This window comes from Pristis pectinata, chromosome 26 (assembly GCF_009764475.1).
Source record: "Pristis pectinata isolate sPriPec2 chromosome 26, sPriPec2.1.pri, whole genome shotgun sequence".
Lineage (NCBI taxonomy): Eukaryota > Metazoa > Chordata > Chondrichthyes > Rhinopristiformes > Pristidae > Pristis > Pristis pectinata.
Window position 1 is genome coordinate 4,913,078 of NC_067430.1, and position 22,270 is coordinate 4,935,347.

Sequence of the window (22,270 nt, forward strand, 5' to 3'; positions counted from 1 at the left end):
TCATAAACCCAACAGAAATGCTGGATATACACAACAGGAAAGTTATATCCTCAAAGAGAAAGACAAAATACATCAAAAAATCAAAATATTAATCTTTGATTCAACAACCATCAATATTTTAAAAATAAGTAAAGATTAATATTTTGAGTATTAACAGATGTAACGTTTCTGCTGGGAGAGGTCAGCAGCCAGAAGATATGGATTTAAAATGAGGACTACTATTGACAACACTGCATCATTCGATGAGTTGGAGGGGAAAGGGTTGGGGATATGGCACATGGCACACAATTTATTGTATAGCAAGCAATTTACTTGGAAATCGAAGTCTAGAGAGTGAACAGAAGCTATAGCAGCTTCTCATTATAAATGCTGGGCAAAAAAAAATTGAATCACTGTTAGCAACAGCATAGTCACATTGATAGACTGGATGGTTGTCCAATCATCTCTACTCTGGCCAGCTATGGTGATGTCAGCCTCAGGATAATTAAGAAAAGCACCTGAGTTTGAGGGCTTGCACTAGGTGAAGGGGGAGTTTGGGGCTGAGGATGGAAAAGAGAGGAGAAATACTTTTACACAATGTGTTGCTATGATCCAGAACGCACTCTCTGAAAGAGTGGAGAGAAAAATTCAAGAGTAACTTTCACAAGTTAATTGGATAGATGGTTTTAGTAGGTATATTTGTACAGCTGCAGGCAAAATGCAGGGGTTGACACTAATTGAATAGCTCTTTCAAAGAGATGCCAGGGGCACAACAGATCAAATGGCATCCTTCCCTGCAGTGTGGTTTTAGCTTGCTGCGCTTTACCTATTTGGTTGCAAAGTCTGGGAGATTCATGAATTGTGGTAGATTCTGGGACAGAAAGAGTCAGTGAACGCTTTTCATTCTGTGAGGAATGATACAATGGTGTTCCCAAGGTATCAGTATTTACATAAAATTTTAATAACCTGAACTTGGGTTCGCAGGGAGTAAGTTTAAAGACTGACAATCAAATGAAATTCAAAAGGTAGTGAACAACATGGAAGATGACAGGAGGAAATAGAATGGTAAAATGGGCAGACCCACGGGGAGTTGAAATTCTACATTGGGACTGAAAGATGCAAGCAAGCAGATATAGAGCCATGGAGGAAGCATTTTTTAATGAAAAAGGGACTGAAACTGAGCAGTTTTTAAATGTTGAAAGAAAATGTTTTTTTTCAGTTTTGATTTGATAGTATTTGGTGGGTGAATCATTTACTCAAGTATCCAATCAGTGGAAAGTATGGCTGAAAATCCCAGAAGTCATTTTAGGCTATTGAGACAACATTTATATACGTTCTTCAAGTACCTTCTGGTTTCTGAATATTTCCTCTTACTGGTAGGTGGATGGGGTGTTGGGGTTGCAGTCTGTCTACTTACAACAACGTTGTAAGCATACCTAGGTTTGATCCTGAGCTCTGGTGCTGTGTGGAGTTTGCATGTTCTCCCTGTGACTGTGTAGGTCTCCCTCGGGTGCTCTAGTTTCCTCCCACATGTCAAAACTCGTTCTGGTTGTTAAGATTAATTGGCCAATGCAAATTACCACTGGTGTAGATGGGACATAGGGAGCATCAGGGCAGGGACAACTGTTAATGAGCAAATGTGAGAGAATAGGTCACAGGGAAATAAGTGGGGGAATGGGATTGTTCTGAGGACTGGCATAGACTCGATGGACCAAATGGCCTCTTCCATGGCACAAAGAAATATACAAAATATGATTATTTGACTAAATATTGAATAAATTATTTTGAACATCATGCAGAATATTTGATGTGGATACATGAGCCAGTGTTCTTAATACAAAATCACACCAATGAACTTTTGTTCACTGAAAGCAAGATAAGCAGATGTTGATGACTCAACTGCCGACGGATACACTTCAAACCAGGGGATTACAATCTCATGCCCTGGCATATGGTGCTTCACCATAAGCCTGCTTCCAAAGCTGGTAAACAACACAGTATTTTCCTACAGTTTACAATATTTATTCTTTGAACACTTAAACATATTCACAATTTAAGATTTAGAGTCATATTTTGCTGGAAGAAATGAAGTAAGTCTTCAAAACGATTTGTATTCGGTCTGACAGGCTATGTAACTAACCCCTTGCTATTTTAGTGCCCTTACTTGAGAGCACTTGGCTTGTCATGTGTAAAATAGGAACATCTATTCAACTCTGCCTGTGCCATGTTACTATTCTTGTAAAGCGCACAGCAGCATGGATATCCAGCATCTTAGTCATGAAATTCACTTCAGAATCTGACATCCATTGAAGGTCTTGTAACCTGCTGCAACTGATGTGTTAACTGATAGATTTGAGTTCTTGCTGCACTGCTCTGTCATGTTGTCATCTTTTCTCAAAATCCATAATTTCCATCTATATGTTTAACCAGTATGTGGACAATCCTTCCCCAAGACTGACCAGTACATTGGAAAATTATAGGGATCAAAGCCTGCAAGTACAGGTATTTATATTATAATTGCCTCCAGAAGAATAATTTAGTTTGTACTGAGAAAGAGCAAAAGGCCCTATACTTTAATAAATTTCTCCTTGTGTTATCAGAATAAGATAAAAATATTATTTCAATTTAATTTTCCCACCCGGAAGCAAATTGTATATTCAAACCTCACTCCAAAGATGTCTGTACACAATCCAGTCCAATATTGCAGTGTTCTACCCAGCAAGTGCTGCACTAACGGAGGTACATCTCAGATGCAATGCCAAGTTGAGGCTCCACCAACCTTTGCAACTGATCTCACTATCCTATTCAAAGTAGAATGAGAATGCTCTCCCTGCACATTTATCCCTAAACCAACAATCAAAAAAGTTATCTTGTCATAAGTGCTCGTTGGACCTTGTCTCATACAAATCAGCTATAGTCCTTCCTTATATACATCAGTGATTAAGGCTATTCCACAATCATGAAATGTGAAAGGCAACCTATAAATGCAAATCCTTTCCTACTAATTATTTTACACCTTACATCTTTTAGGGCTGGAGGGGGATGTACAACAGAGGCAGCTGCATTCACTACTTGCGCCATGGTCTTTTTCAATGCATTAATGATTTGAACTTGAGTGTACAAAGGAAAGGATTAAAAATTCCATAGCTGAATCTGTCAAACAGTGAGTGGATTGTAATAGGCACGAGAGGGAGTAGACATCTGGAGGACAGTGTGGGCATCTGGAGGAAGGTGTGGGCATTTGGAGGATGAAATTCATTTTGGTAAAGTGTGAAACAGTGGTGGGAAGTGGCGGACCACCCACACTCACCACTTAATTTGGGCAGATCTCCCAACAGGAACTTGCTGGACAAAGCTGTTCTGATCACCATTGATGAAGCCCAATGCCACAAGGCCTTGGGCGATGTAATTTGTTCAGATGGGGGACCTAGAGCAAGCTTAATATTCTTAAACCGCTGAGAAATCTTTGAGTGTGGTTGGACCACACTCCCAATTTCTTTGGTAATTCAGAAACATTGAAAAACATTCAAACGTTATGAAAAACTTCATATTTATATTTCCTTATGACATTGAAGGAGGCTATTCCAGCTCCCAGGGCAATCCTATCCCTCCATTTACTGCTCTGCAACCTATTCGTTTACATTGGTGCGTCAACACCCCTCTAACCTACAATAGGGATAGTTTACAGTACATCTACCACCAGCACATCTGTGGGATGTGGAAGGAAATCAGAGCACCTGGGGGAAACCTGTGTGGTCACAGGGATAATGTGCAAAATCCACACAGGCGGCGCCGGAGTTCAGGATTGAACGTGGGTCGTGGAGATGTGAGACTGCTGCTCTACCTGCAGCACCACTGTGCCAATCAAACTGTCAAACAATTAAACATTTAAGAGATCACTTAAATACACATAAAATATTTAAATAAAGTCAATAAATGTATAAATCATAAATTAACTAACACTTACCTTATTCCCCCATGGCTGTTTTCCATGTCAATGCCAATTTGGCATTGCGTGGTTGAGAGGATTCGCCAGCTAGAGAATGGCTCTGCATTCTCTCTGCAACTTTGCACCTCCTTGCTGGACTCCATGAGGAGTCCAACATTGGAGCACATTTCTACAGACACTGGAGAACAGCTGTCAGCAAACGTGAGACTTACACACCCAAAAAGCAGCAAACACTCAGCAGCATTGATACTTTCTGATCTGCTGGGCACTTCCTTCAGCTATGACCTACACTCCACTGCTTTCACATATTCCTTTGTTTTCTCACTCCAGTGCTCCTCATTAGCCTGTCAGCCAGATGGCTTCATCAACAGCTTACCACCACAGCCTTACACTATCAGAGCGAATTTTCTATTTTTCTATTCGCCCCTCCCCATGTCCTCTGCAACTTAAAACCGTTTTCTCTTTCCCAGTACCTTTGACCTGAAGCATTAACTCTATTTCTGTTTTGCCTGATCTGCTGAGTGTTCTGTTTTCTGTTTCTATTACAGATCTTTAGCACTTGCATTTATTTTAATTTTGATTTGTGCAACAGCAATGGAAGTGCTGAACTTGCTGGCAACGATACAGGGAAGTGGCATTTTCCCCATGCACAATTGCTAGAATTTCCCCTCAAAATCCTGGCCACGATATTTTGGTATAAAGAATAAGAAAGAGCAATGGAGGAGAAACCCATTTTTAACTACTGGTGTTAAATATGTTTGAGAGTGGAAGGTGACGGCTGTGTTCTTTTTCACACGACCAGGTGCCCTGAGGTTGGGAGACAGGTCATCCCCAGCTTACGAACACCCAACTTACACACAGCCTGTACATATGAGTGAGCATTTGGGAGACCGGCGGCTTGGATTTGACGGCTACTGCTGGGTTGTAGACATCTTCTGCCATGCGGGAACTCGGGTTGAGGCTGCATTTCTAACTTACAAATTGCTCAGGTTATGAACGGTTCACAGGAATGGAACCCTGCCGTAACCTGGGGAGGACGTTTAGTGCTTGTGAGCAGGGGAGAAATTTCCCCAAATTAGTGCCAAATAGTACACCTTTAAAGGAAGTGCAACCATGAGATGTTTGTGCTAAAAACTTTGAAGGCAATGGGACAGGTTAACAAAGCTCACAGGGTACTAGGCATTATAAACAGAGGCTTGAGGCAAGCAAGGTAGAACGAGGCTAAGCCTTTAAATTGCACTCATTTGCCACCAGGTGCATGGTGCCCAGTTTGCTTCAGGTATTACTGTCAGGGATGCCTGCCACCCTGGCCACTCCCTTCTCTTTCTTCTATGTTCTGGGAGAAGATACAGGAGCTTGAAAGGCAGGACATCCGGACTTAAGAACAGCTTCTTCCCCACTGCTATCAAACTCCCGAACAAATCACCTCTTTCACATCCCCTTCCTCTTGGGGCTGCCACGTTCTCAGACTCTTAATTCTATCTCTCTTGGTTATTCTGTTATTGTCACTTCAGCATTTGTTTTTCACTACTTCAGACTGCACGATAATCTTTGCACCATTCTGCAGTTTTGCACTCGCTGTTGCATTTATTACCATGTATAATGTTTACTCTGTGAGCTTCATGCAAACAAGGAATTTCATTGTACCCTGGTGTACAGGGCAATATGACAATAAACTAATCTAGAAAGTACTGTGATGGTGGCAGTGAAGAGGTGCTTTGGAGAGGGCACAGGGGAGGTTTATTAGAATAGTACCAGTTATGTAGCTAAACTGGGGTTGTTCTCCTTAGAGCAGTGAAGGCTAAGAGGAAATTTGATGTCTGCAGTCATCAAATGTTTGGGTGGAGTAGATTGTCTAGTAACAGATATGGCAACTAAAGGCAACATGAAAAAATACTTTTCTTCGTAACAATTAGTCAGAAAACGCAAAAAAACTGTCTGGCCCTGAGGTTGGTACAGATTCACTGGTGGCTTCCAAAAGTAAACTTGAAGGAGAAAAGAGTGCAGTGAAATGGGGAAGAACAGGAAAGTGGATAGAAGCAGACTGCACTTCGAACGATTCAGTGCAGGTTTCATGGGCCAAGTGACTACCTCTGTACAATAATATTCTATGCTTAATAGCATCTGATCTTCTGGGTTAAGCAGGAGGGTAAATAACACAGCAGCTCTCAGTGACATTGTGAAAATGTTGGCATCTGGCCTCTATGTAAGGATACGAATAATCTGCTGTTCATTGTCTATGTTCACATGTAATTTTGTAATTACATATGTATTTTATACATGTAAATAAATACGTAATTTTGAAAATGCCATTCATAACTAAATATAACTGTGTAATTAAGTATTTGCTCAGCCTTGCCCAGCCAGTATACAACACAAATGTCAGCTGGGAAAGTGGCCCCCGCAATAATCTGACAATTCAAGAGGGAAGGAAAGAACTGGGAATAAGCAGGAAAAGTAGGCAAGGCTGTGGGGGAGGAAACTATACCAATTTTCTATTAATAATTTAAGTCTTAAATGAAAAGTGTTTCACCATATGTAATTTTGAAAATGCCATTCATAACTAAATATGACTGTATAATTAAATTTTTGCTCAGCCTCACCCAGCCAGTATACAACACCTGGCCAGCATTTTCAGTTCCACCCAAGGATTCAGGTTCAGAGTGACACGATCCCAATAATTGTCTGACATAATTTAATTCTTTAAAAATCCTAAAGCCTGAAAGGAGATATTGAAGAGGAGAAACTTTCATTTCTTGGCGTCTATTCAGAAATCCTCCCTGCAGGTGTACTGCAGTGGCAGATGAGGGCTGCTCTGGACTCACAGTGATTTCCTGTTTTATTCTGGCACATCTCCAGTTGATCCTATGGCCTTTGCTTACTTTCACATACATGGAGCTCAGTGGAAAGTCATGTGGCTTCTAACATCTGCAGTGCATGATTACCCATGAAAAAAACACACTGACTGTTCTCCAGTAGCTGCCACTTTGTCCCTGTTATGGGGGCAGACATGGATTCTGCCGTCAGTTTTGCTAGTAATTTGAAAAGAGTTTCCTCGGTAGAATATAAATGAATACTTCGGCCATCCACTTAGATTCAGAGAATGCTGCAGAAAGCAAGTGGACCATCAAGTCTCTGGTATTATATTTCTGCACGTTGTCTAACCTACCTCTTCTGCTCATTCCTCATGTGTTTGTTAGCAACTTTGAAATCACAAATGGATTCTGCTTCCACTCTGGTGTGTGCCACAGAATTATACAAGCTACACAGTTGTTGTATAGAAGAGGTTTCCTACATTTTAAAAATCCTTTTTGTGATTGTGTTAATTTTTTTGCTGGTCATTAGAACCCATTGGTCACCTAACTGTGACCCTTCATAACCCAGAGTAACTGCGTTTGGTCACTTATCTTAGTTGTAGACATGAAAACCAAGCCCTGCTTCATAAACACAGTGCCCTTATCAATGTTATCACTGTAATGAAAACTAAATTTCACTTTATATCTTTCTTAAGATGGGTCTCACTATAATTTGGGGCACAGGATTTTCTTTGCTTTATAGTCAGGTTAAAGAAAAGACAAGAAGGTCTTGCATTTATATTCCTTTCATGTCATGGGACCCTTGGACTGCCAATGTCCTTTACATCTAAAAATAAGCTTTTGAAGTATGTAATGCTATTGGAGTATGAACATTAGCTGGGACACCAGAGATATATCACATGCTTCTTTGCATTGCATTATGGGATCTTTCACATCTACCCTAAGGCAGCAGGCAGGTTCAGTGCAACAATGGCTAACATGAGGGGACATAATTTTAAGGTGATTGGAGGAAGGTATAAGGGGGATGTTAGGGGTAAGTTTTTTACACAGAGAGTGGTGGGTGCATGGAATGCACTGCCTGCAGAGGTTTTGGGGGCAGATACATTAGGGATATTTAAGAGACACATGAATGATAGAAAAATAGGGGGCTATGTGGGAGGGAAGGGTTAGATAGATCTTAGAGCGGGATAAAATGTCGGCACAACATTGTGGGCCGAAGGGCCTGTACTGTGCTGTAGTGTTCTATGTTCTATATGTTCAGTTTAGTTTCTTTGGTCAAAACGGTAGACCCTCTGACAGTGCAACGCTTGCTCAGTATTTGTCAACCTAAATGTTGTGCTTGTCTTCAACAAGTCAACCCACTACATTCAAACAATGCACCCAAATGAGCTATAAAATGCTTTCATACAAAAGTTAATCTGTGGAAGTTGGAGTCACATGCTTGGCTGCACTGGAATTAGAGCTTGTTAATTTATTCAATGAATTATTCAACTGTCCTGAATTCATTTCTCTTGTAAATTCCAGATGGTATTGGGAGGTAAAACCAGGCCAGTTAAATCCACAGGCACAAGGAAAGAGCTGACAAACTTCCTTGCCTCACCAAATATTTTTAACAGTTAATCTTTTACAGCTTTTTACAGCTAGAAAATCAATTAATAAGTCCAGTGTAAATTTCTGTACTTGTATGTACGTCACAGGGCAACACCAAGGGATAATTTACTGTGGTCAATTAACCAACTAGCACAACTTTGGGAGGAAACTAAAGCACCTGGGAGAAACCCATAGTGTGACAGCGAGGACATGCAAACTCGACGCAGATAGAACCTGAGGTCAGGATCGAACCTGTGTCCCTCAGTACTGTGAGGCAGCAGGACTGATTACCACTCTCTGTCATCGACAAATCCATTAGGTAATTCAAGGGAAACTTTGTTACCCAGAGAGTAGTTAAAAAATGCTGAGGAAGTACCAGCACATGGAGATTAACTTTGGTGCATTTAAAGGAAAACTAGATGAATACATGTTGGAGAGAGAAGTCGAGGATATGCTGGTGAAGTTACATGGAACAAGGAGGAGGAAACTACTGTGGCGAATAAACAATACCATAGATTGGAGGGGAAACAGCTTGCTCCTGTGCTGTAAAACTGGTGTGGGCAAAATATCACAGAATAAGTCATTAATCTCCACATGCCGTTTATATTTTCCTGTGGGTTTCACAGCTTCAGGGCAGAAATTTTCTGCTGTGTGTGTCTTGCTAGCCATGTGTGATGAGAAGACCAAATATATTTTCTGTTTTGGTTGCTATGGGAAGAGTGGATTTAAATGGCCTGTTCTTGTGTAAACATCAGTTGGTAAGGTAGAGCTGTGATATAATCATTCACTGCCTTTCATGATTCAACCACAATCTGTGAGGCTAGAGTTCAGTAAAGTGGGGGATGTCTTGTAATATGGATGAAGAGTGGGCTGGTTCCTTAAGCAAGATATTTGAAGTGATACAGATATAGGGAGAATTGGGGAGTTTAGTACAAGAGGGCACGACTTCAGGATTGAAGGGCGCCCATTCAGAACAGGGATGCGGAGAAATTTCTTCAGCCAGAGAGTGGTAAATCTGTGGAATTTGTTGCCACAGGTGGCTGTGGAGGCAAAGTCATTGGGTGTATTTAAGGCAGAGATTGAAAGGTATCTGAGTAGCCAGGGCATCAAAGGTTATGGTGAGAAGGCAGGGGAGTGGGGCTAATGGGAGAATGGATCAGCTCATGATAGAATGGCGGAGCAGACTCGATGGGCCGAATGGCCGACTTCTGCTCCTTTGTCTTATAGTCTTATGGTATAGAAGCTCCAAAATAAATAGCAGTGAAGGGATTAACGTGTGCAATTCTCTATAGTATCTAAGATCCCACCCAAGATTTCAATAACAACTTGAATTATATAACATCTTCATATAGTAAAAATAGCATTTCAAGGGTGTAAATTAGAACAGGGAACAGAGTGTGAGGTAGAGAGGTTTATGGGGGGAGTTTCAGGGGTTGGGACAAGAAGAGCTCAAAACACAAACACCAAGAACACAAGAACATAGGAGCAGGGTTAGGCCATCAAGTCCTTCAAGCCTGCCCCATCATGTAATATGATCACGGCTGATCTATGTTGGCCTCAGCTACTCTTCTGTGCCATTTCTCCATACCCCTCTATTTCACAACCTATTAAGTATTTATCCACCTCCACTTATCTTGGGGTTATGTTCCTTGTTCCAAGGCTGTCCCACTAGTGAGAACATCCTAACATCTATTCTGTCAAGCCCCCTCAGTATTTTATATGTTTGAATGAGGTCACCCCTCATTCTTCTAAATTCCAAGGAATACAGGCTCAAACTTTGTAGTATCTCTTGGTAGGACAACCCTCTCATCCCAGGAATGACACTGGTGAATCTCCTTTGGACTGCCTCCAACGTTACTCTATCCTTTTTTAGGTAAGTGGACTAAAGCAGTGCACAGTACTCCAGGTGTGGCCACACCAACACCCTGTACGATTACAACAAAGCCTCCCCATTTTTAAAGTCCAACCCCTTTGCAATAAAGGCCATGTTTGCCTTCTTAACTACTAGTTGGACCTGCCTGTCAGCTTTCTGTGATTTATGCACTAGAACACCTAGATCCCTCTGTACTTCACTCACTTTCAGTCTCTCTGTTTAGCTAGTAATCTGCCTTTTTGATTTCCCTTACCTCAGTGCATGACCTCACCCTTCCCCACATTAAAGTCTATTTGTTAATCTTTTACCCACTCAATCTATCTATATCCTGTTGCAGAATCACAGTATCCTATTCAAAATATGCCCTCCTATCTATTGTATCATCGTCAAACTTGGAAACCTTACATACTGTTCCTTCCTCCAGGTCATTAATATAAAAATGAACAATTGCAGGCCTAGAACTGATGGCTGCAGTAAACCATTAGTTATTTCCTTCCAATGTGAAAAGGACTCATTTATTCCAACTCCGTTTTCTACGAATCATCCAATTTTCAATCCTTTCTAACACACTTCCTCTGATACCACGGGTTTTTAATTTATGCACCAAACTCCTCTGTGGCACCTTGTCAAACATCTTTTGGAATACACCACATCTACACATTCCCCTCTATCATCTCTCCCTGTTACAACTCAAAGAATTTGAGCTAATATGTCAAACATTATTTACCTTTCATTAAACCATGTTGACTAGGTTTAATTATATTCAGCTTTCCTAAATGATTAGTTATTTCCTCTTTGATTACTGAGTCTAGCATCTTGCCAATAATAGCTGTTAAACTAACTGGGCAGTAACCTACCTTCTGTCTTTCTTCTTTTTTGAACAAACATTGGCTGTTTTCCAATTTTCTGATACTGTCCCAGAGTTTAACAAGCTATGAAAAATTTCAGCCAATGGGTCCACTGCCTCTGCAGCCATTTCCATTAAAATTCTAGTGCACAGTCCATCAGGTCCTGGTGACTTGTCTGCCTTTAGCTTCCTGAGTTTCTCCAATACTTTATGCCCTGAAATTGGGAGCTTTTTAAGTTCCACCATATTATTTGAAATTAGCCCATCTGATATATTAGGTATATTAGCAATATCTTCCGCGTAAAGATTGATGCAAAAAAATTAGTCAACATATCTGCCCCTTGTTTGCTGTTATTAATTCACCAGCCCCATTCTCTAGAAGTTGCACATTCACCTCAGCCGCCCTCTTCCTTTTTATATAACTATAGAAATGTTTACTGTTTATTTTTATGCTATATGCAAGTTTTCTCTCAAAATTCATCTTCTCCCTTCTTAGGAGCTTTTCAGTCATCTGCTGTTGGATCCTAAAACCTTCCCAGTCCCCTGGTCTACCACAAACCCTTGCCACTCTGTATACCCTACTTTTCAATTTCTTTACTTCCTTTGTTAATCATGGATTGTGCCTCTTTCTCATGGAATCTTTCTTTTTGATTGGGATAAACTCCTGCTGAGCATTACAGACCAGTTGTTTTGAATATCTACCACTGTTCCTCTACTGACCTGTCTATCAGCTTGTTTACCCAGTCCACCTTAGACAATTCCTCCCTCATTCCATTATAATTGCACTTATTTAAAATGAAGACACTGCTTATGGATGTATGGTGTTCAACCTCAAACTGCATTTGGAATTCTACCATATTACGGTCACTAATCCCTTCCACATTATATAAAACCAAATCTAAACTAACCTGCTCCCAGGTGGGCTCTGCAGTTTACTGCTCTAAAAAAAACAATTACTGATGCATTCCACAAATTCTTCTACGATACACTTGCCAGTTGGGTTCCACCAATCAATAACTAGATTACAATCTGCCATGATACTTGCAGTGCCCTTCAAACATGCTCTTGATATTTCCCCGTTTATTCTCTGGCCTATTGGCAGGTCATGTTTTGGAGGCCTATAGACTACTCCCAACCGTGTCTTCCTTCACCTGCTATTTATGATTTTAACCCAAACTGGTTCAAAATCACTGTCCACTGACTTTATACCACGACACAGCATTGCTCTGGTACCTTGATTAACAACATCAGCCCACCTCCTTTCCCCGTTTAGCTTGTTCTTTTGGGTCATTATACAACCTGGAATCCTGAGCACTCAGTCCTGGTCATCCTGCAACTACATTTCTATACTAGATATTGTGTCATACTTTTTTATGCTATCAACTCACCTATGTTGTTGCAAATGCTACACGCATTCAAATTAAGCTTTCACACTATGACTGTCAGTTTCCCCTCACTAACCTGTACCTCTGATTTATTAAATGTTTCAGTCTTGGAGTCCTTCTCCCTCCTACTTCAGTTTAAACCCCTGTCTATAACTCTAGTTATGCGATTCCTCAGGACGCTGGTCTCAGCACGATTTAGGTGGAGCCCATCCCTCTCTCCTCCCAGTACTGGTGTCAGTGTCCCATGAGTCAGAACCCATTTCGCCCACCCCTCACTATAAGCTGTGCATTTACCTCTCTAATCTTATTGACCCTTTGCCAACTTGTATGTGGATCAGGTAGTAACTTGGAGTTTCTCACCATTGTGTTTCTGCTTTTGAAATTTTCCCAGAGCTCCTCCTTGTCCTAGCTATGCCTACATGGACCATGACCACTGGATCCTCCTTGTCCTAGCTATGCCTACATGGACCATGACCACTGGATCCTCCTTGTCCTATTCCAAGTGTTTCTCCAGCCCAGAAGAGATGTCCTTAATCCAAGCACCAGGCAGGCAACATAGCCTTCAGGACTTACTGTCTTTGCTGCTGAAAATAGTGTCTGTTTCTCTAGCTATTCTATCCCTTATGACTCCTGTATTTCTCTTTGCTCCCCCACTTGAATGGCTCCCTGTGGAACGATGCTATGGATACTTTGCTCATCCTCCATGCGGTCCCCACCCTCATCCACGCAGGGAGCAAGAACCTCGTACTGGTTAGACAAGGGTGAGGATCCTCCAGATCTACCCTCTGGATCCCTCTACCTGCCTCTTCTGCAGTCACATCATCATGTTGTTGACCATTCATCAACTTAGAGGTAGTTAACCTAAGGGGTGTGGCTGCCTCCTGAAATACCGTGTCCAGGTAATTCTCCTCCCTCGCAGTGTTCTGAGCTCGGTCTCCAGCTCACTGACTGAGCTGAAGTCCCTTGAGCAGCCAATACTTACAGGTATGGCCACTGTTTACTACAACAGGGTCTACCAGTTCCCACATGTTGCAATTACAGCTGCTCAGCCTTCTGCTCTAATTAATTAGCTGTATTCATTAGTTGAATTAGTTTACAATAGGTTTACCACTTTAGGACTACACTAATGTACCCTGATTTTAAACTCTTGACCAGTCAGAATAGGGAGAAAGAAAATAAAAGAAAAATGATGAAGTGACAAAAACTGTGTAAATGCAAGAGGCTGGAACTGGACAAATGCAGAAACTCTGAAGCATTGGAGGGCAGAAAGTTACCTGGATAGGGAGAATCCTGCTTTTCGTGCAAGGGAACAGGTGCAAGAGAACAAATTTCTTGCAAGAGAACAAATTCAAGCCAGAAGAATCCTATGCTACTCAGCAGCATCTAGGAGCCAACTGTTGGTGTGGCACAGACAAGGGAAGGGGAACAGTAACGATGTACACTGCAAGAAAAAGTAGCAATGGTTCAAATGGAGAGAGACACTAACCTGAAAATGAGGTGAGAACATACACCAGGACTGCTATACATCCACTGCTAATAAAAGCCAGCAACATGTCATTCTTAAATGTTCGTCTCACTTCATAGTCAAACAGGTCTGTTCCACCATAAAGGACTTTCACTTTCCTGCAAAAGGAATAAACAAAATGAGGACCTAGATTTGGACAAATATTTGACTCCATATTTTCAGTGTTGATCACTACATATGTACTTATCCAAGTACTCCCACTATAAACCACGGCAGAAGACATCTTAGGATATGCAACACCAAGTCATAGATGGCTTTAGTTGCTGGATAACCACAACACTTTACAGGAGATTAGATAACAATTGAAGAAGATGAATATAAAAATTATGGGGAGAGAGTAATGCAATGGAATTAAAAGGAAAAGCACATACTCCAGAACTGTGGGCTAAACTGCCTCCCTCTATGCCTACATTTCCATGGAAACCAAAATGCTTTGAGCTACTCCTTCAGTTTGTGCCAAATGACACTTCAAAGCTGATGTATTGTTAAAACCAGGAACGGTCATTCCTATAATCTTTCCAACTGATGGGATCACACACCACTAATTCAACAACTTTTCTAAATTCCTAGGACGTGAACGAACAGAGGAGATACTTCGATTTTGCGTAGTTAGTAGCACTCTTACCTCTGAATCAGAAAGATGAGGATTCAAGATGCACTGCAGAGACTTACTGACAAAATACGACTAATACATGAATGATGGCAGCTACATTTCCTTCATTGTTCACACAACTGTAACTGCACTTGCAAAGTATATAATTAGCTGTATAATCACTTTGGGGCAAGTTAAGTTCATGATGGAAGCTGTGCAAATGCAAGATCTTTTCTCTTTCACTTTTTTCTGAAGCCTTTTGCTGAACATTGCATCTGTTATACATGTACACTCCTACTGACGTGTGAAACAGTGGCAGGAGTATATCACTCAGCCCTTCTATTCAATAAAATCATGGTAAATCTGAACTAATCTAAACTTGAACACTGCATCCCTACTTACCCCCTGTAACTTTTCACCACCTTGCTTATGAAGGATCTACCTCTGCCTTAAAAACACTCAAAGACACTATTTCCAATGCCCTTTGAGCAAGTGAATTCCAAATACTCATGACAATGTGTGATAATTTTTAAAAATTCCACATATATCTTAAATGGACAGCCCCTCACCTTTAAACCTGACTCCACACCCACCTTGTCAAGACCTGCCAGGATCTTCAATCAAACCCCCTCACCTTCCAAAATCCAACGGATACAAAATAAGGCTGTCCAGCCTTTCTTCAGAAGACAACCTGTTCATTCCAGGTATGAGTTTAATAAATCTTCTCTGAACTGTTTCTGAGGCATTAATATCTTTCCTTAAATAAGGAGACCAATATTATACACAATAGTCCAGAAGTGGTCTCACTCAAACACTTTGTAAATGGTGCACAAATTCCCTATTATTATAACTAATTCCTTTTGCAATAAACAATAACATTCCACCCTCACCTGTATCCACTTGTCACTTGCCAACTCTTGCCTCACCCCTCCTTCTCACATCTTTAAACAGGCTATCTCCCCTCTATTCTTTCAGTCCAGATGATGGGTTGCAACCTAAATCGTCAGCTGTCCCTTCATAGATGCTGCCTGACCTGTTCCTCCAGCAGCTCATTGTTTTGCTCCAGATTCCAGCATCTGCAATCTCTTGTGTGTCCAACAATAACATTCTGATTGCTTTCCTGATCACTTGCTGTGTCTGCAAAGTAGTTTTGGTGAATCATGCACTGGGACACACAGATCCCTCTGCAGCTCAGAGCTCTGCAATCTCTCACCATTTAGACAAAGTGCTTCTTTTCTTTGCCAAAATGGACAATTTCACATTTTCCCACACTACATTCCATTTGCCAGATCTTTGCCTTTTCACTTAACCTACCTCATAGAGAGATGCAGCATAGAAACAGAGTCTACACTGACCATCAACCATCCATTTACAATAATCCTACATTAATCCCATTTTTTTATTCTCTCCTTCCAGATTCTACCATTCATCTTCAAACTAGACGCAATTTACAGCAGCCAATTAACCTACCAACCCACATGTCTTTGGGACGTGGGAAGAAACCGGAGCACCCGGAGGAAATCCACGGTCACAGGGAGGATGTGTAAGCTCCATACAGTCAGCAGTGGAGGCCAGGATTAAACCTGGGTCTTTGGTGCTGTGAGGCAGCGGCTCTACAGGCTGCACCAGTGTGCTATTATATCTCAATATCTCTTTGCAGTCTCCTTACATCCTCTTCACAACATACTTTTCCACCTGTTTTTGTGTCATCAGCAAACTTAAGAACCAGTTCTTAGGTGCTGTCAACTATGTCATTTGTACAAATTGTAGAAAACTGAGGTCTGAGCACTGACCCTTGCGGTACCTACTTTTTATATCTTCCCATCTCATTTACTCCTACTCTCTGTTTCTTGTTAGCCAGCCAACCTTCTATCAATGACAATTTGTTCCTTCGACTCCACAAGCAATTATTTTCTGCAAGAACCTTTGATGCAACTAATTATCAAATGGCTTCTGGATACCCATGTATAGAACACCTACCCATTCCCTTTGTATAGTACACCTACCCATGTATACACCTTCCTACCCATGTATACACCTACCCATGTATAGTACACCTAACCATTCCCTTTGTATAGTACACCTACCCATGTATACACCTTCCTACCCATGTATACACCTTCCTACCCATGTATACACCTACCCATGTATACACCTACCCATTCCCTTTGTATAGTACACCTACCCATGTATACACCTTCCTACCCATGTATACACCTTCCCATGTATAGTACACCTACCCATTCCATTTGTATAGTACACCTAGCCATGTATACACCTTCCTACCCATGTATACACCTACCCATGTATAGTACACCTACCCATTCCCTTTGTATAGTACACCTACCCATGTATACACCTTCCTACCCATGTATACACCTACCCATGTATAGTACACCTACCCATGTATACACCTTCCTACCCATGTATACACCTTCCTACCCATGTATACACCTACCCATGTATACACCTACCCATTCCCTTTGTATAGTACACCTACCCATGTATACACCTTCCTACCCATGTATACACCTACCCATGTATACACCTACCCATGTATAGTACACCTACCCATTCCCTTTGTATAGTGCACCTACCCATGTATACACCTTCCTACCCATGTATACACCTACCCATGTATAGTACACCTACCCATTCCCTTTGTATAGTACACCTACCCATGTATACACCTTCCTACCCATGTATACACCTACCCATGTATACACCTTCCTACCCATGTATACACCTACCCATGTATACACCTACCCATGTATACACCTACCCATTCCCTTTGTCCACAGAACATGTTAGTTTTAAGAAGTAACTCCAGTGAATTGGTCAAACACGGTTTCTCCTCCGTAAAACCATGTTGACTTCGCCTGGTGATCTTGAGTGGAGAAAAGCCCTAGGTCCCCATTCCCTTGGGTATCAGCATGAGCTCCTATGTTCAAAAGCAGTTAAGTGCAGAGTAAAACCCTTTTCCGTCAATCTCAGCAATCTTCCTTTTCCCTCAGCAGATTGCCTTTTGCTGCACCAAACCGATATTTCCAATTTATCATATCTCATACATAAATAACTTGGGTTTATTTTACCATCTGATTCAGACTGAGAGAAGCTGAAAGAAACTGGCAGAAGTAAGATCGAGGCGATCGTCAGAACAAAAGATTTCAGAATACTGCCTCCAACACAAACTTTACAACAGTCCCATGTACACCCTGACTGAATACTAAATGGGACCACAAACGCTAACCCTATGGCTTTTCTCCACAGCCTGCTTGTAATCCCATAATCCTTTTTATATCATGCCACAGATCAGTGCTTTAATTGCTGCTTTAAGGTAAACTGGATAGCGTTATCAAATTAGGGAACTCCAAGCAAGAATACAAAACAATCCTGCTTATTCATCGTGTTTCCTGTTTATTTAACTTGCTTGCAGGTAATGGAGATCAGAACAGCATGAAGTCTTCTTGGCATCCAATTTGTTGATTCATGCCCCAAAGTACCAGAGACATTGTTCATGAATATTTGATAATGTATTCAGAAACAGCGTTTCCTCTTTTAATTTTATGTACTTTACAAAGGGCGAAGGCCTCTCATTTACTGTGAGCTGGAGAACCTGGTGCCCAATTAGTTTCCACGTAACTGAGGCAGTCAAACAGAAGGAGAAAGGCTGCAACAAGTTCTAAAATGGCTGGAAGTATAGCCACTTAGATTGTCTAAGAGAGAACGAAAAAAGACAAGTTAATTTGGCTTTGTGCAAATTAACTCTTTCTGGGATGTTAACCTGTCCTTTCTCTTTTCCATATAATCACAGATTTGATGCACATTTCCAAGTTCTATATTCCACAGGGACAGAAGGTTTAGTCTATATGCGTTGGTGGTATGCAAAAGTTCCAAATTCTCATCTTGTATTTTAACAAATTAAACCATTTAAAATAATAGGGGTTATATCTCAGTTGAGGAAGAGGATTGAAGATTTTTATGTGACTGCAGTAGTGTACTTTTGCCTCATGAATATCAAGGCAATAACTAGGTGCTAGGTTCCTTCAATAGTCCAAAATAAGCAGGACATGGCGAAAACCAAACGTGCGATAAAAGTTAACAACAGAGCTTGGTGTGTATTACTTTTACATCATGTGACCTGATCATCAGACAGGAATGTGCCGACAATTTTAACTTTTAATATCTGTACAATATTCAAGAAGATAGCTGGAACCATATCTCATTTTCTGCTGGGTGCTTGAGAGTTGAAGAGAGCTATTTTTGCCAGCACTGGGTTCTCACAATACCAGGTTGGGGTGCCTCATTGTTTGGATGAGATTCCTTCAGCTGGCACTAACATCAGAGTCAGAAAAGTAATGGCTGAGTTTTCTTCCCACTTTCTTATGTGGAATGAGTAGTTACTACTCAGGAACATCTCCTTGGACCTTCTCCAGGATTATAGAGTCATAGAGTTATACAGCACAGAAACAGGCCCTTCAGCCCAACTCATCCATGCTGACCAAGGTGCCTTCCTGAGCTAGTCCCATCTGTTGTTTTCAACCAGATTTTGCTTATACCCCCCTTTGCTGTTGACTGCCAATTGATTCCTAGTTTTTGATGCGCTAAAAAGTATCTCCTTTGGTATTCATTCATCAGCTATTTACACCATGTTACCTGATGATCAGAGTTGTGCTTCTGAACTTGACAATCTAAAACCAAAGGGCCTTTGGCATTTTTATAAACAACAGATGGAAATCTTGGCAATGAAATGAGCAGCTTGGTTGACCCAGCATTTCTTGTACAGCCATGATTTGCACATCTGATTCTGCTTTTCACCATCTATTCATAACGATATTGTTCCCAGGAAGGGGAAAACCACAAAATAGACCGATTTTATTTTAACATCAGGTGTTGGGCTCTTTCGAGGGAAGAGGAAATATTGAAAACAGTGTGTGTAATATGTGGAGTAGAAAGTAACAAAATAGGTAGGTGATATGTATTACTTTTACTTTTTTTAAGATAGCTTCGTTAGCAACCAGGAAAATATGTTGTTCAGTGAAGAATTTATTGAACAAAAATTCTTTTGTTCAATAAATAAATTCAACAAAAGAATTTATAAACCAACTAGTTAGAACAAACCAAATATTTTGTCCATATTTCCATATTGAGTGAATAAAAATATTAAGGTAGATAGATAAAACGAGGTTTGATTGGGATTGCGAAGCAGGTGATGTACTTTAACCGCAATATGTGGGAACTGGTGAAGAGCAGCGAGATCCCCAGAAACTACATCAGTGGGAAGTTTCTGCGGTGTGGAGAACCTTGGATCTGCGTTGCTGAGCTGGAGTCGGAACTGCTGATATTGAGTGACATCAGAGCAGGAAAGGATTTTCTGGGTTTCCATTGGCGAAGCCACATTCCTTAACACAGGTACTCATGAAGACTTTGTCATTATTCAAAGTCACATAAATGTAATGAGCCAGACAGGTTTAGGCTCCTGAAGCAGTGCAGGAGTAACGCAGGTGCATCAGTCTTTGACTTACTTTTATGGTTAAAGATCCCTCCTGCTTATGTAAACAAGAACGACATCTGTTTACAGGAAGCACAGTCTGACCATGAAACAAAACACCATTCAAGGGAAGGGAATAAGTAGGAACATAGCAAGTGGTAGCAGATAATACAGGCAAGGGAATAAATACTGTTCTGGCTGCATTGCTTGCCAGACACCAAAGATGAAGATACCTTGTGGCTGAAGATCATTGCATGGGAGGAGAAGTTCCTGTTGGTGTGGGTCTACATCATGGGTCTGTGCCCAGGCAGCCACTTGTCATGGTTGAGAAGTTTACTTGTACTAAAGATCCCAAGAATGACAATGGCAGAAGTTGTGTACTCCTAGTGGTCATCCAAGCTGGTAATGTCCAGGTGAGGAACTAGACAAAGCTCAGCCCAGTACAAAGACGTAAACAGCAGAGCTGGTGGATGAAGCAGGGTCACTTCTCAATGGTTGAGAAACTAAATGAAGGCTGCAATGGAAGAATGACTTTCAGTGCCTCCTCTGCCATTGGAAGAGACATCAGAGCTGCATGGCTGGTGTTAACAGCTCCTGCACATTGAACTACTCTGATACCCTTCTTTGAAAAGGAAAACATTCTTTCCTACCCAGCTCCTGTAAATGAGTGGTATGGGGACAGGTTAAATGGTCCACTGAGAACTTCTAGTCATAGACACACACACTGCAGTGACCACAAAACAATGGCCATGTAGCCCTGGGCTGGATAGGGGCATATACTCAACAGCTGCAGCCATGACTAAGTAGGACTTTATAGGAAGCCCTCTGCTCATCCCATATGAGGAAGTGGCTGGAAACAGTGCCCCAAAATAAGTTGTCCTACCACATCCAACTTTTTTTTTCCTTTTGCCTCAGTGTACTTTTGTATGGAATGATCTGTCCGGATGGAATGCAAACAAAAGCTTTTCACCGTATCTTGGTACAAGTGGCAATAATAAACCAACTACCAAGTTCAGGCAATGGAACTATTCCCAATATGGTCAAAAATCAAGAATGCTCCTTGCAACCTGGAACATCTTTACCTGCTGGATTCAAAAGGTAAACACCCAAACACAGAACAGCAATTATTGCCCAACAACCTTTAAGGAATAACACAGGCACCATCAGTGTCAGAGACACAAGGCGTGCAGATAAAGGTCACGACGGAAGAAGGTGGCAACTAAACCTCCCTTTGGAAAGGAAAACTGTCCAATGACAGGTGAATGTGTGGAATAAGATTCGTATCATCATGAATGACCACCTCATGATCTTCTACATCCATGGGGTTAATCAATCAGGTGCCACCATCAGTTGTGGTCGAGAGAGCTCACATCGGTATCTCTGCTATTTCCTGCGCCTCTGCTCTCACCCCCACCCCTCCCAGACCCACCAGGGACAGGGTCCCCCTTGTCCTCACATTTCATCCCACCAGCCTACGTATCCAACACATCATTCTCCGCCACTTCCGCCACCTCCAACGGGACCCCACCACCAAGCACATCTTCCCCTCCCCTCCCCTTTCTGCCTTTCGCAGGGACCGCTCTCTCCACGACTCCCTAGTTCACTCCTCCCCACTCCCCACCCATCCCCTCCCGCCCCAGGAACTTTCCACTGTCCCCGCCATAGGTGCAACACCTGTCTCTACACCACCTCCATCACCTCCATCCAGGGATGCAAACAGTCCTTTCAGGTGAGACAGAAATTCACCTGCACCTCCCTTCTCTCATCTACTGCATTTGGTGCTCCAAGTGTGGCCTCCTCTACATTGGTGAGACCAAACGCAGACTAGGTGACTGTTTCGCAGAACACCTGCGCTCTGTCTGTAACCGCAACCTGCATCTCCCTGTTGCCAGTCACTTCAACTCCCCCTCCCACACTATCACTGATATGTCAGTCCTCGGCCTCCTCCACTGCCAGGAGAATTCCAAGCGCAAACTGGAGGAACAGCCCCTCATTTTCCATCTTGGAACCTTGCAGCCCAACGGCATGAACATTGAATTCTCCCATTGTAAGTAATCCCCACACCTGCCGCCCCCCCTACACCCACCCCCAACCATGCCTCTTCTTGTCTTCCTTTTCCTAGCCTCTCTCTCTTTTACCCCCCTTTTTTCCTCCTTACCTTTGACCCATCCCCCAGTGGATCTGCTCTCCCCTCCTCCCCAGCACCTGCCTATCACTATCTCT

At 41.8% G+C, this 22,270-nt stretch overlaps 1 protein-coding gene across 2 annotated transcripts in view; it reads right to left on the minus strand.

Moving 5' to 3' along the window:
* The window catches only part of disp3 (dispatched RND transporter family member 3), a 434,497-nt gene that overhangs the window by 131,364 nt on the left and 280,863 nt on the right, over positions 1–22,270 (minus strand). For both annotated transcript variants that reach the window (XM_052039586.1, XM_052039587.1), the window contains one exon: positions 13,926–14,062. In XM_052039586.1, coding sequence (XP_051895546.1) covers positions 13,926–14,062 — 137 coding nt within the window. The remainder of the gene's footprint in view (positions 1–13,925; positions 14,063–22,270) is intronic.